The following is a 15,000-nucleotide window of genomic DNA, read 5'->3' as shown; positions in this document are numbered from 1 at the left end:
TCAAGTTCCACGAGGCTTTACTGAGTACTTTACACTTGTCAGGGCCTTCCTCAGGAATGCGGTACTTTATCCTGAGTCACATTGGTCTCAGATAAAGGTAGCATTCGATCACTTGCTTTATTTTTTTATTAACTGCAGATGTAAAGAAAACATTTGCAACCAACCTGAATGCAAACCCTTCACGAACTGGGGGCGGGGACCGTATGCTGTCGCAAAGATAGTAGAAAAACTAAGATAGTAGAAACAACAACAAAACATACACCAGAATTGTATTGTATTGTAACCTTGGCAACCACAAATACAGACTTGCCCCCTCCAAGCCCACCATGGCACTACATGACATTATACAACTTGGAATGCCTTTATTATGTTTGACTATGAAGGGTATTACACAATATGATTTGTATGGCGAGAGGTACAATGTATGTATGTATGTATGTATGTATGTATGTATGTATGTATGTATGTATGTATGTATGTATGTATGTCTATTTAATTTTATTTATTTATTATAGACAGGAGTTCTTATTTTTATTCTACTTCTTATTTTTAACTTTGGTGATTTTCCCCAATGTAGTATCCTCAATGCAGTATAGGCGTTCGTTATTATATGTCATTGCAATGTCCAAATTTTTGATTTCGCTCTTAGACGAAAACAAGACAGTAAACTACAGCAAAAGGCGAGTACAAGGTTTTGGAAACGTCATTTTGTCCGTGAGGTTCCTTCCCAGTGAAAGGCATTTTAACTGACTTGGTGAGTGACACATGGTGAGTCACACTCAGGCGGTCCCGTCACACATAACGCAGTTTAAAAGAAATATAAAAAATAAAATGACGCCTGTGGCGTTACATGAGTGCAAAGTACTTTCCGCACTTTTGTTTTGTTATGGAACAATGACACAATCATTTTTTAAATGACAGAGGAAGTTCACCATTCTAAAAAAAAAAGACAACTATCTTTGAAATTTTAGCCGTGCAGCCTATTACACATTTCACAATTCAGTATCGTTTGAGGGGGAGCAAGCCTAAAAGAAGCGTGATTATGGGATGTTGTCTGACAGGGATGTGACCGTGATAGAAGTTCTAGTGACTTGAGCCGGCCATCAAAGGAGTGACGGGGAAGCCGCACGCCATCTGGAAGCAATAACATTGCTTCTAACCCGCCATTAGCACAACGGCCAGGCCCTGGGTGGCAGCCAGCGCCAATTTTTGCAAGACTCCGCTTCACCTCCCGTAGCTCGTCGGCCGTTGCAATATTGAGTTGCGTCTGTACAAATGAAATGTAGCTTCGCAAGTCTACGTGTGGTGAACCTGCATGAGGCCCGTAGACACTTTGGACATGCAGATTTGGGCTTATGTTGATTTATACAGCGCTTTAACAACAGCTTCAGTTGTAACAAAGCGCTTAACATGGACAACTCATATACAGGAAATAAAGCATTTTGAGACAAAATAATTGAACGTGACCCAGTTGAAAAGGAAAAAAAAAATGCCAAGGAAGTGCCATAGCATTGAGTGCAATCATCATGCAGTCTTTTCTCTTTTTTTAGTTTTAAAGAAAAGCCACACGTCTAGATTTTTAATCGGCAAGGCCGAGTGATTTACGACTGGGATGAACTGTGTGGGCACTCATTGGGGCCGCCGCGTTAAAAATACACAGCGTTTATCTTCGCGACAATGGAGGCAGGCTTTCTCGCACATCATTTATAATCGAGAGATATCTGATAACGACGCGGACAAAAGGGAGCTCATGCGTCCCGATTTGAATCCTTATCGAAGCTGTTCACCGAGAAAATAATTCTGTTTTATCTTTTACAGGAGCACAACACACACAAACATATATATATATATATATATATATATATATATATACATACACACACACTGGCAAACTGACAATGACACTTTCATTCATCGTATTTCGTCTAGAAACTCGCCGACCGCTTCCTGTTTAGCAGCTAATTGCTAATCACTTAATTACTCATTCTGCATTTACTATTGCAGGAGGTCAGCCACTGCGACCCCGGAGGGTACTTTAGTTAAAAAAAAAAAACGGAGGGAGTTGGGTACAGGGGCCAGTACTAAAATGACACACGTGGTTGATTAATGTGCCCTTTAGTCTGAAGAAAGGCAAGATCGCGGCATGACATGCCACATGTCAAACTCATCCACAAGTACAGTGTACAGTAACAGTGGTGCACATGAAAATAAATATAACATGCAAGCACAGCTACAAAATCTGATGTTCAAGACCCAAAGTTAAAATGTGGTCGTCACGGCAAGCCTGTGATGAAAAGATTTACATCATGTGCAAAACAAACACGACTGAGGTTCCAGCGACTCGACTGATATATGATTGGAAAGAGAATTCCAGTCTTTTAGCCTCGAAACGCTAAAATTGTTTTTTATGTCAAGCGCCAGTATTCCCAACCACGTTGTTTCAAACAAATCCTCACGTAAAGCAAATGATTTTCTCAGAGAATTTTCCACAGTGAAGCGAGCTGCCAGAATGTAATGTTTTTCAAGACAAAAATCTGAATGAGCGCTTACGGGAAAACTAGGTAAATTTAGTTACCATATAATAAACATAATGACGAGTAGAATAGAATTACTTGGTTTCCTTTCCTTTCTTGTTGGCTCTATTTGGATTCAAGTCCTTTGTTTCTGTAAAGCATTTGGACCACTGAAAAATGCTCTGGATCGGTTTCATAATTTCCACAAGGAAAAATATTCAATGTATGACTTATCAGCCTGATAAAAACCACAATTTTACCCTAAACCATAATGTTCAGACACAATGGTAAAATGCTTATGACGCCCACTTTGTATTCCCAAATAGATTCTCATAAAGAGAGCCGCCTCTCACAATGCAAAAGCTCACAAAATTCAACTTTCAAGGCATCGACACGCTAACTATCATGTGTGGATTGCAATGACACATCAGTTTAACGCTCTGGTTGCCGCTGAAGCACACGTTTTATTTTTATACAAGATCTTGGCTTGAAATCATTTCAACCTTTTTTTTTTCCAGCACATTTTGTCTCTTCCTCTGACTCTCATTCCACATCCCTGATTCCCTGGCAATACTGCTGACTGGCCTCTCCTGGGAGAGTGCCTGCTTTGATTTGGAGCTCAGGTCCGAGCTCAGAAACCAAATCTAAAATAAACACGCACTTGGCCACCACCTCTGCAAATGCACACATGCGTACGCCACACACACCTGGAATCAAAGCACTGATTACCCTTGCCTGTCTGCAATTTGGAATCAGAGTTTGATGTTGTGTATTTGTGGAAAAAAGGGGGACATTTGAACTTTACATTTCTTATATATCACATTTTCCAGTGTATAAGGTGCACCGGAGTATAATTATAAAAATATATTTTTTCAATGAATGAAAAAAGTTTTCCAAATATAATATATAAACATATAAAAGTTATCCAAATATAAGGCACACAACATTATAAGGCGCTACAGTCAAGGCTGAGGTTACGCACAACTTATTCTGCGGGGGAAATTGAGTCGGTAGCTGCTGACAGTAGTTGTGAGACCTGTTGTGGCTCAATATTATATCACAAATAAGGCACACCTGCATATAAGGCGCAGGGTCATCTTTTTAAGAAAACCAATGCTTTTGGGTGTGCCTTATACACCGGAAAATACAGTATGTTACATTTTACGGACAGGTATTGTAATTTCAGGTGTATAAGCTAGGTGCCGGACTATAAGGCGCACTCCCAATAAATGGTGTATTTTCAAACATTTTCCATATGTAAGGCACACCAGAGTATAAGGCACACCTTCAATGATTGACATGTTTAAAAAAGGTTTCCACATATAAAGCACACCACATTATAAGGTGCAAGAGTAAAGGCTGGGGTTACGTTATGTGTCCATTAGACGGTGCTGCGAAAAAGGGAAAACACGGTCTGTAGCTTCGTTGAACAAATTATCCCAAGCTAAAAAAATACAACTTAAAAAAAGATAAGAATCCAAAGCATCATGTGTTACCCACTGTGGTGTTAACCGCTTTGACTGCAGACTGGAAGAAAACTTAATACATTCAGGCTACATTTTTCAGCCGCCATGTAATGACAAACAAATGTGCTTCACTATCTATCCATTGACTGTAGTATACATGATGTCATTCCTTGAATGGGGCGAGTGGATAAATAACCTGTAACGTAGGGGGGAAACATTTCAAGGCAAAGAGAATGTTCTTCAAGTCAGTATCCTCAATAAGAACCCAACAGAGTGAAGACAAAAACGAAAGCAGAAAGACTCATAAAAAAAAATCTCCAGGAAGGAACACTAATCAATCACTTGTGTTCATGTAAATGGAACCCTGTGTCATCAAATGTGTGGCCTTCCGAAATACTATAATATATTTTGTTAAATACTAAATGTGATGTATTTTTTGTCTTTCTGAAACCACTTAAATGAAAGCAAATAGTCAATCACATGGTGTTTGTTTGAGTTCAAATCCATCGCGCTAGCGTTCAAAGGCGCGCCTGGGCCTCGTTCTCTGCGATCATTATCGGGTTGCCACAACAACAAATCAAAGACTTGAGCACTGTACTGTATGTGCACATTAATTTGTTCTGGTTTGGATTTAGCCCCTTATATGTTACCCAGCCCCCTTCCCTTACCTCCTCCTTTCTCCCTGCACATGTGTGTAGTGAGGGTCTGCATAAAGGTTTCTTTATTCAGCCCTGACAGCGAGAGGAAATCAGCTTTAGAAGCAAAAACAGAGGGAGCGAGAGTGCGATGGAGACCACAGGGCCGCACATCTGGAGTTATTACAAGGCCTCGTCCACCTCCTCCTCCTCCTCCCACACACAGCAACTAAACACAGACATTCCACACTGGGCCTCCACTCACATCCATGTCTCTTCCCTCCATCCCTTCAGTGGGCAAATCATCGATCACGCATGGATTAAGCGCTCTGGATGGAGGGACGTAACGGGATGACAAAGAAACTTTACAATGTATTAATAATAATACATTTCATTTATAAGCGCCTTTCAAAACTCTCAAGGTCACTTTACAGTCACAGGATAAGTTTTTCTGTGGTTGAGCAGCGGCAGCCACATGCGCCAGCGTTCATTCAACCCGGAATAACTCAAATAGATAGAAAACTATCTAACTATCTACTAGATCGCTAGATAACTAATATATATATATACACATAGCTAGATCACTAAATAGTTAATAGACAGCAAGATAGAATGAATGGCTCTGGCTTCCTGTTCACCTTTGAACTTCCACTTTCTCCCTGGAAGCCGGCGAGGCCCGGGAGGGAGGTGATGGTGGCAGAAAAGGGGAAGATTGGGGGGTGGGGGGTGAAGGCAAGTCTGAGGGAAGGCGCAGAGGAAGCAGAATGGGACAGAGAATGGTGGTGTGGTGAGGTGTGGGGGGGGGGGGGGTGTAGAATGAAAGAGGAGCTCCTCCTCTTTCTCGCTCCCTATCTCCTCTTTCACTCCCGCTCGCCCATTTTTCCTCCTTCTGTCTCCTGGAGGGGAAACTTGGTGGTCAGTCTGTTGCCACGTCAAGCCTCCAGCAAGGTGGACGCAGTGGAGTGCCATTTTTTTTGTTCTAACTTTAGGAAGACACACCATGGGGAAAGTTTTCTATTCCAGGTTTGATTATTTACTACCAGTCAATGTGGAAGATGAGCACCACTCCACCCCTTGAATAACTAAATCAAGAAGTTACAAAGAAGAGATGCTCCAACTCCAGGTAAGTGAATTTACCATGGAGAAGAGGCGGCTTTTGGGATGAGAGCACTATACATTTGCCGAGTCGTTGATTTCTTGGTTGCAAACTTTTTTTTGAATGTGAGAGAAAACGAGGAGCTTCCAACGTGTTACCTCTCGACAGATGTCTGAAATGTGCCGCACAGCGGGATGCTGGGGAGGAAACCTCTCAGAATCTGCCAATCAGTGGCTGTCACCTACATCTCACCTCTCCACCTCCTACTCTCACCCTCATTGGCTTGGGTGAGTAAACACATGTGCTCCGTTTTTTTTTTTCTCCAGGAAAATCATCCAAACAAATAAACGCAGCATCCATCAAGCCTGGCCCGCCCGCCCAGTGTTCAGACTACCTGTTCAGGAAGTACTGGTTGTACAGTAGTCTGCACATTGGTTAGGCTGGCCCGGGGAAGCAAGCGAATAGAACCAGGACTTCAGAAGCAGCCCTCAGTCCAACATGGGATGCGGACGAGACCTTTAAAGTGATACTGAATGGATCACAAAATCCACAAAGAAAATGACCCAGTGATGGTGCTGCTGATGTTATCTGGTCGTGATGTTTCCAAATCAAATACATGTTCAATTTGTAAAATAAATAAATACATAAAAAATATTTATATAAGGGAAATAAAGATGCTTCAAATTTGTAACTGTTTTTTGTTCTTTTTTCTTTCTTTTTTTTTTTTTTTTTGGAAGCTCATCGCACATGTTCTCAATCTTTCGTGACTCATGAGCCATTTATGATATACTTTGAAACACCAAAACCTTTTAGACTTTTTTTACGTCAGAATTATCTTCCAAATGACGAAATATGTTTGTCACACAACTGTGACTTTTAAAAAGTTTGAATATAGTGTTGACAAAAAGAGTTATCTCAACTATTTGACAGTGTTTTTTTTCTTTTTTTCTTCTTAAAATAATCATCATTAAAAAAGTACCCACGATATTTTGTTGCGACTTTTATTTTAGCGACCTTCAAAACTGCTCAAATACAAAGTGACTCTTTTTTATGACTATGAAGACTATGAAGAAAATGTTGCAAAATAACATGTTTGAAAAATTATTGCAATATGTATTTGCAAAAAACTGTTTTGGTTAGTTGTAAATATTTAAAACATACAAATGACTACCTTTCTAAAATGATTTTATTTATATATTTGTAAGTTTTCATGACTTTCTATCCTCACTACATTCCCTAGATTGTAAGAAATATTACATTCATGATTTCTTTTGTATTATTGTTATTATAATCTCATTGTTACGATATAAAAACGTTCAATGGGAGTAGCATAAATTATTAATATTATATATATGTATATATATTTTTTGGGTTGAACAGAATGTACCAGATTGATTCGGGGTAAGGCAAGTTGCATGTTGACAAAAAATGTTTCCAAAAGGGTTAAAAAAAGAAAAGGAAAAGGCTCACCCATGCAGTATATGAATAGACAAACCCAAATCAAGCAACATATGTAATTATGTCTCCACCTCAAATGACCACGTTATGTGCAGAGAGCACGCAAAAATGTCACAACATCCACTCTGTCATTGCCTTGTTGACTTTTAGTTTTATTTTTACTTTGAATAGAACGCCTCCCTGCGAAAAAGACCTCCAATTTTAGCGGTCGTTCGCATTCAGGTGACATCACATTTATCTCGATGTTAGCCTCTTGCTTGGGTTTGTCTCGCCGTGTATACCTCAAATGATTTTGGGGTACCAGTTGGCCTTTTCACACCGCTTTGAATTCCCTCTGCTAAGACACAAAAGCAGTGCAAACGCGGCGTCCTGCCTCGGAGCGGCATCCAAAACCACAAACCAGCAGGCCTGTTTCCATTTAAAGCTCTGGCGCACGTAGGCATACACACACTTCAGAAAGAAGGCATGTGAGTGTGATGTAAGCCCACCCTCTTTCCCCTTAAGATGTTTACTGCTGGGATCACTTGGTAGGTCTGGCGTATTGCCGACTTTACAGCTGTGTCAGGAAAGCCCAGACACACACACAGCCACGCACACATACAAATTCAAACACACAAAATTCCATCGCAGAGTGGTCCTAGGGGGGTTTCTATGAGGAAGGGGGGAAATGGTGTCTTGAATTTACTCCATTCCATTTTGTCAAAGGGTTACATGAAATAAAATTCTTTGGATCCAGGCACATTTTCAAGTAGATGATACATAAAAATAAAATAAAAAAATAAAATAAAATAAAATAAAATAAAATAAAATAAAATAAAATAAATGCACATTATTGTATTGAATGAGGAAGGGATTAGAGCCACTGAAGAAAAAAATAATATTGGCAAGATTCTTAATTTAATCTCTGAATTCAAACTTTAGAGTCAGAATTCTGAGATTAAAGTTAGAAGGCTGAGAATGAAGTTATAATTCTGAAAATAAAGTGTGAATTTTCACTTTAATTTTGAGATTAAAGTGAGAATCTTGCCAATCGTATTTTTTTTCTTCAGTGGCCCTAATTAGCTTCTATATTGTATTATTTATTATTATGTATTATTGTGTTTATTATTGTGCACAGCCACTTAATAACTGAGGAAATTGAACACACATTTTTTTTCTTTCAGTATGGAACGTCCATGCGCAATGAAAAATTGGATTGTCATGGGACGGGCCAGATGAGGATAGAAAAAAAAAAGAATGTCGTTGAATTTTACAACAACAAAAAAGTTCACAAATTATATCTTTACACATTGCTTTTTTTTGTAACTCAATAAATATATATTGTAAAATCCCACGGCTGTAGCTAACATACATTTTCTTTTCAGAGGATAGGGTGGTGTCAAAGTAAAATTAGCATTGGGCCTCTCAAGTTTTTGGGGGGAAATAAAGTTGCTACTTTCATATCTTTCCCCCCGATGAATGAATAATCATATTTTTAAACGATACACTTATGGTCGTGTGTGAAATCAAATTTAGAATTAAAAATGACATAAATATGATCATTGTCTAGAGAAACAGAGAAAATAATCACTCCGCCCTCAGCTGTCACCATGTTATTGCAGAGAAGTTTGTTTGTCTCTGTGATCTTTGGAGCAAAGCTTTTGGCGGCTTTGTGCATGGTCACCTGGGGCAACACGTCCGTGGTAAAGGATTGTGAAAATTATCTCCATATGAAGATGATTTTGTGCACAAAATCATTCACATCTGGCAAACTGCTGATGATTTGTTTGTGTAGTCTAAGCAAAAAAAAAAAAAAAAAAAAAAAAAATCATCTCATACATTATTGTGTATCCACATTAGGATAATGGAGTTTAAAGTATTTTTCCATCCGTGCGTGACAGCGTGAACCAATGTATTAATGCAAACAATTGAATACCATAATGAATCAGGCTGGAGGACAAGAATCCCACAGTCATGTGTCTCTTTAATGCTCATTACTCTTTGGTTTCCAGCTATCTTTTCTTTTCTTCTGCTTTTCAACACATTGCTCCCTACATCAAGATGTCTGATTCAAACACTTGGTATGTCCTGTGGTAATATGGACCAGGAGGTTTTGATTCACACACACACACACACACATGCACACACACACACACACACGCATGCGCACACACACACAAACACACACACACACACACGCACACACACACACACACACACACACACACACACACACACACACACACACACACACACACACACACACACACACACACACACACACACACACACACACACACACACACACACACACACACACACACACACACACACACACACACACACACACACACACAGGAACACACAAGCCAACGAGCAGTGCCAGGATGCTTTAGTTAGAGTGCGTGCGCTGCCATGCCAGACGACAGCAAGGGTTTTCCCCATGACAAGAGGCCAACCAATAAAAGTTCTTGATTTTCCTTTTTCCAAAGAACTATAAAGGTTTGTCTTGTGTGTGTTGTGTGAGTGTGCTGTGTGCATGTGCATGTGTGTGTGTCTGTGTGTGTGTCTATGTGCGTGTTTGTGTGCGTGTTTATGCGGCTTGCAACAAAAGAGGTGCTATGACATTTCTACAAGGCAGTCATCGAATCAGTCCTGTGTTCTTCCATCACGATTCGGTTCGCGGCCACCACAAAAATGGACAAAATCTGACTTCAATGGCACCGCTTACCCACTGTGGAGAACTTGCACACTACAAGAATCAAGACAGGGGCACCGAAAATCCTACTTGACCATCCGCACCCTGTCCACCACCTTTTCAGCAACTCCCCTCAGGCAGGTGCTATCAATCCATGCGCACTAAGTCCAGCAGACATTTGGCTATCGGGAAGAAGCTTATTCGTGTCCTTTTCTTTATGATGATACGAATGCAGTGTGTTCTACCAGAGACATATTCCTTGTATGTTGATAATAATAATAATAATAATACATTTAATTTATAAGCGCCTTTCAAAACTCTCAAGGACACTTTACAGTCACAGGATATTTTTTCTGCGGGTGAACAGCAGCAGCCACACGCGCCAGCATTCACTCAACATGAAAGTTCTACATACTTGGCCAACAAAGATGATTCTGATTCTGAAGATGTAATACCCGACCCCATTTATGATGATGCATTCACGTGGCAACTTTTACATAATACGTGTGAGCCTAAATGTTAGGGGTTTTTCTGGCGAATGCCACTCAGGAAACGGAGTGAAAAACCTCAAGTTGAGCAAACTTCAATATAGGCCCTGAGGGCATTTGAGGAGACCTAGCTAATCTTAATAAATAAATAAGCAATTAAAGTGATGAGTATGGCCTCTCGCTCCCATGAAATTTGGGAGGTGTTTTAAATAAAGGACTTGAAGACAAGACATTGGTGCTTTTTGTCTATCCATTTTCTAATCTGCTTCTCCTAATGAGGGTCACAGGCATGCCAGGGCCCATCCATGATGTGCTCGGGCACTCGGGAGGGCACTACCCTGAACTGGTTGCTGGCCATTGCAGGGCACAGGGCACACAGAGACAAATGTCTACTCAATAAAAAACTGGGAAGCAATGGTGTGCTTCAAATGGGAAAGCAACGGGACAGAATCTCTTTTGAAGGTCCATATAAATGAACAAAATCAGCCGAAAATAGCCACCCGGAAAAAAAAAATGGCAGACTTGCCGCTTCTGTTCAAGCATGCATTTCATTTGGGAGTCTTTACAAAAAACAAAGGGTCATGAAGGGCAAATATGATCCGATTCTGGTTTACAGTGTCCTTCCTTTGGACTAGTCTGTGAGCAATCGCGCCGCACATAAACCCGAGTCCTCATTTGAATACATTCCCATAATAAAGAGGAGGCAACTGTGCAACGTATATGAGGCAGACTCAAGGAAAAATAACCATTTTGTGTGCATCAACCTTTAGCCACTACCTCCTCGTACCTTTCACGTGTTCCAAGTTACGTGGATGGTGCCCAGCTAACAAAAGACAGAAACTTTCACCCTCACGTCCTGCTCCACGAGCCTGCTCACGGCATGCACCCTCTTTGAAATGAAGTATGTTTATTACAAGCAGATTACGTGTGTGTGTGTGTGTGTGTGTGTGTGTGTGTGTGTGTGTGTGTGTGTGTGTGTGTGTGTGTGTGTGTGTGTGTGTGTGTGTGTGTGTGTGTGTGTGTGTGTGTGTGTGTGTGTGTGTGTGTGTGTGTGTGTGTGTGTGTGTGTGTGTGTGTGTGTGCGTGTGTGTGTGTGTGTGTGTTTGTGTGCGTGTGTGTGCGTGTGTGTGTAATTAGGAGCCGCACAGCGCGAGAGGAGCTGGATTTTAGGGGTGGGCTGGGGGGGCCCTCTGGTATGCACATGTGGGTGCCAGCTTTTGGTGTCTGATATGTGGGGGGTCTCAATTCTTTGGAAACATTTATCTCGTGTGTCTTTCTTTCTCTCTCTATCTGTATCATACAACCACACACACACGTATAAGGATTTGAGCGATTACAACCTGGAGAAAGTAAGATTGCATGGCTAGCACCTAAAATTTTCAAAGCATCACGGGACCGTATTATGACCAGTCCGCCCAGTAACCAAATGCATTGTTGGCTCAAAATTATTCAAAACCACGAAACTTGATTCTAAAACAAAACAAAAAAATGCACTGAGTGAACCCTTGGAGCACCAAGTGGAAAAAAATATGGCTTCTGGAAGAAATTAATGCAACAGAAATGTTCCCCTTAGCTCAAGTTTAGGTGAAAACTACCACACATTTGTTTCATTTCCCTCATGGGATGAATAAAGTATCTACCTACCTACCTACTGACAATCTAATCAATCTTTAACTAATGCAGACAAGTGTTGAGTGAGGCAGTAGTTCGGAAAACATTAATTGTAAAATCATTGTTTTGTTTTGCAATCATTTGCAATAAAATGTTGTGAACAGTGTCATGTAAATGACAAATATGCTATTGATGCATTGTACATACTTCAAGCTAGACTGGTTTACACATGCAGGGTAGCACAGGAAGTATTTGTTATTGCTAGTCTCAAACGCAGCACGAACGTTGCTTTGCAAAAAAAAAAAAAAAAAAAAAAAAAAAACAATAAAATAACAGCTGCTGGATTCTTTTTTCAATGAAACAAATGTGCCTTAGCACAGAAGAAAAAATACAGTCAAAACTCCGTTTTCAAATGTCTTGTTTATCGACTAATTCAGGTTTTGACCAAGAATTTCAGCTTTTTTTATGCCTTGGTTTACAATCGAAAATCGGTTCTCGACCGTGCATACTTAAATGCACCACTCGACTCCCCTCCACTTAATTATACGTCACTTCCTTGTGTCTCATTGTAACTGTAGCATAATCCTCGTGTAGCGTTCCATTGTGAGCAGGTGTGTTGGTATTTCTCAATCACGATAAAAAAAGCAGACATTGATTACATTGATTATAATGGTAAATTTTTTGGTTTTCGACCAAATCGTTTTGCGAACAGGCTTATGTTTATGTGTATGGTTGAAAACCGAGGTTAGACTGTAAACACATAACTAACAAAATTAACAAACATACATATATATATAATAAGTAATAAAAAATAAATAAAAAATAAATAAATAAATAAATACATAAATACATAAATAAATAAATAAATAAATAAATAAATAAATAAATAAATAAATAAATAATCAGTGCTGTATCGTGGTCCCCATTTTTAATAACATAAAATGAGGGTTGGATATTGAAATAAGATTCCTTTGAAAATATAACGGCCTCTAAGTGTTTGAGAAATTGAAGTATGTCACCTCGTCATCCTTGTACCAGGAGAGCGACTCAGCGGTGAGGACAAACCAGTACTCCTTGGCTCCGCCCTTCATGATCCCAATGTTGTTGATCGTCAACCATCCCTTTCGGATCACCTGGACAACGGACAGACGGGACATGCAACAATATTATTGATGACATGCTAGAGGTGGTGTCACACGAACACATACTAGAGGCAAAATCAGATACACCAGCGGGACCAAAAATGTGTCCATGATCAAGAAAATAATGGCCAGAAATCTCTTGACATCACAAAAGTAAGAAATATTGTATTACCTTTGTAAATGTGCCTTTTTTAACGGATCTCATCTGTACCTAATACATTGGCTGACAAGGGTATCTAAACAGTACTCTCACTACATCTGTGGGACAACAAATGGTATTGGGTTCTATACACACAGAACGTGATGTGCGATTTCATTTACCTTGAACCGATCGTTAACTCCTCTCTCCGGCTGGATGAAAATGCGGAGAGAATGTTACAACTCAAAGCCAATGAAGGCTCAATGTGAAAGAGGCCAAGTCACATTTATCATTGTGCATTGCTGGTCAAAAGGCTGCATGTCATATAGCGGGCGACTGTGGGACAGTAAGCATTAGCGGGTGATGCTTGTCCAAATGCCCTTTTCAGACCATGCATTCAGATGCAGGAGTATGTTTCGTTCTTTTTTTTGTGTGGAAAATGATAAACAAATAAACAAACAAACTAATAAGCAAACACAAATATAAACATACAAATAAACAAATAAATAAAATAAATAAATACATTCATACATGTGTAAATGCATGTGTAAATAAATAACCACCCAACTAAATAAATAAAGGGATGAATGGATAGATGAATGAATAAACAAACAAACAAATAAATAAATAAACAATCAAACAAACAAACAACTAAATAAATGGATGAAGGAATGAATAAACAAATAAATAAATAAATAAATTATAAATGAATAAATAAAAAATAGACAATTAAATGAATAAAGAAAGAAATACTAATCAATTAGTACAAGTAATTATATAGTATATGTATCATTCACAGATTACTTCCCTGTGTATGTGTTTATTTATGTATTTATTTATTTATTTATCCATCCATCCATTTTTCAGACCACTTCATCCTCATTAGAGTCGCGGGGTTGCTCGACCCTATCCGAGCCATCTTCGGACACTAAGCGGGGGACACCGTGAATTGGTTGCCAACCAATCGCAGCAACCATCTGCACTCATATTTACACCTAGGGACAATTTGGAGTGTTCAATCAGCCTGCAATGCATGTTTTTGGAATGTGGTAGTAAACCGGAGGACCTGGAGAAAGCCCACACGTGTCCCCGGGGAGAACACGCAAACTCCACATAGGGAGGCCGGACTGGCAGGCAGGTCTTGGACTCACAACCTCAGCACTGTGAAGTGGGTGTGCTAACCACTTAATACTAGGTCGCTTTATTTATTTATTTATTTATTTATTTATGCTTTTCTGATTTTCCATTTTGTTGGTGGTGTTTGAACACATCTCACAGACCGTCCAAAATGAAAGTGGAAGTATGTAAGGTGGTTTGTGTGGACTGGAATAATCTTCCAAATGGTTTGTAAAATGAAGAATGGTTTGTTTTTACATTTAGCCACCAGCTTGTATGATCAAATGCTAAAGTTCAACATGTTGCCTGGAGGGCTTAAAATGATTCCACAATGGCGCCAACGTGACGCCGAAATGTAGGATTTTGGTTGCCAATTTTTTTCTGTGGGGGAAAACAAAACATTTTGAAAGCCATACAAATCGAAAGGCCAGAAATGCTTCGGAATGGCTTTAAATGTTCCACCGTGGCTTTTGAAAATCACATATTTCAAACTGCTAAACACTTTGAAAAGTTTATTTACACAAGGCCACTTTTAATGAGGCCAAAAGACAAATGATTTCCATGTAGTAAACACTCATAGGGGAGGGGGGGTGACGGGTGGTGGTGGGGAGGAGGGTCTGTTAGGAAGTCATGCTAAGATGTAGAACAGAAGCAGGCGG

At 39.7% G+C, this 15,000-nt stretch overlaps 1 protein-coding gene across 6 annotated transcripts in view; it reads right to left on the bottom strand.

Annotated features, from left to right (window-relative positions):
• The window catches only part of dnm1a (dynamin 1a), a 47,627-nt gene that overhangs the window by 13,145 nt on the left and 19,482 nt on the right, over positions 1-15,000 (bottom strand). For 3 of the 6 annotated variants that reach the window (XM_089019907.1, XM_089019908.1, XM_089019906.1), the window contains exons 15-16: positions 13,408-13,437; positions 12,964-13,077 (exon numbers count right to left, since the gene is read on the bottom strand). In XM_089019907.1, the coding sequence (XP_088876033.1) occupies positions 12,964-13,077; positions 13,408-13,437 (144 nt within the window). The remainder of the gene's footprint in view (positions 1-12,963; positions 13,078-13,407; positions 13,438-15,000) is intronic. The other 3 variants (XM_089019910.1, XM_089019911.1, XM_089019909.1) reach the window with 1 other exon arrangement.

The sequence above is a fragment of the Hippocampus bargibanti genome, linkage group LG18 (genome assembly GCF_051943395.1).
Source record: "Hippocampus bargibanti isolate YZ-2025 linkage group LG18, ASM5194339v1, whole genome shotgun sequence".
NCBI lineage: Eukaryota > Metazoa > Chordata > Actinopteri > Syngnathiformes > Syngnathidae > Hippocampus > Hippocampus bargibanti.
This window is presented reverse-complemented; position numbering and strand designations above follow the sequence as displayed.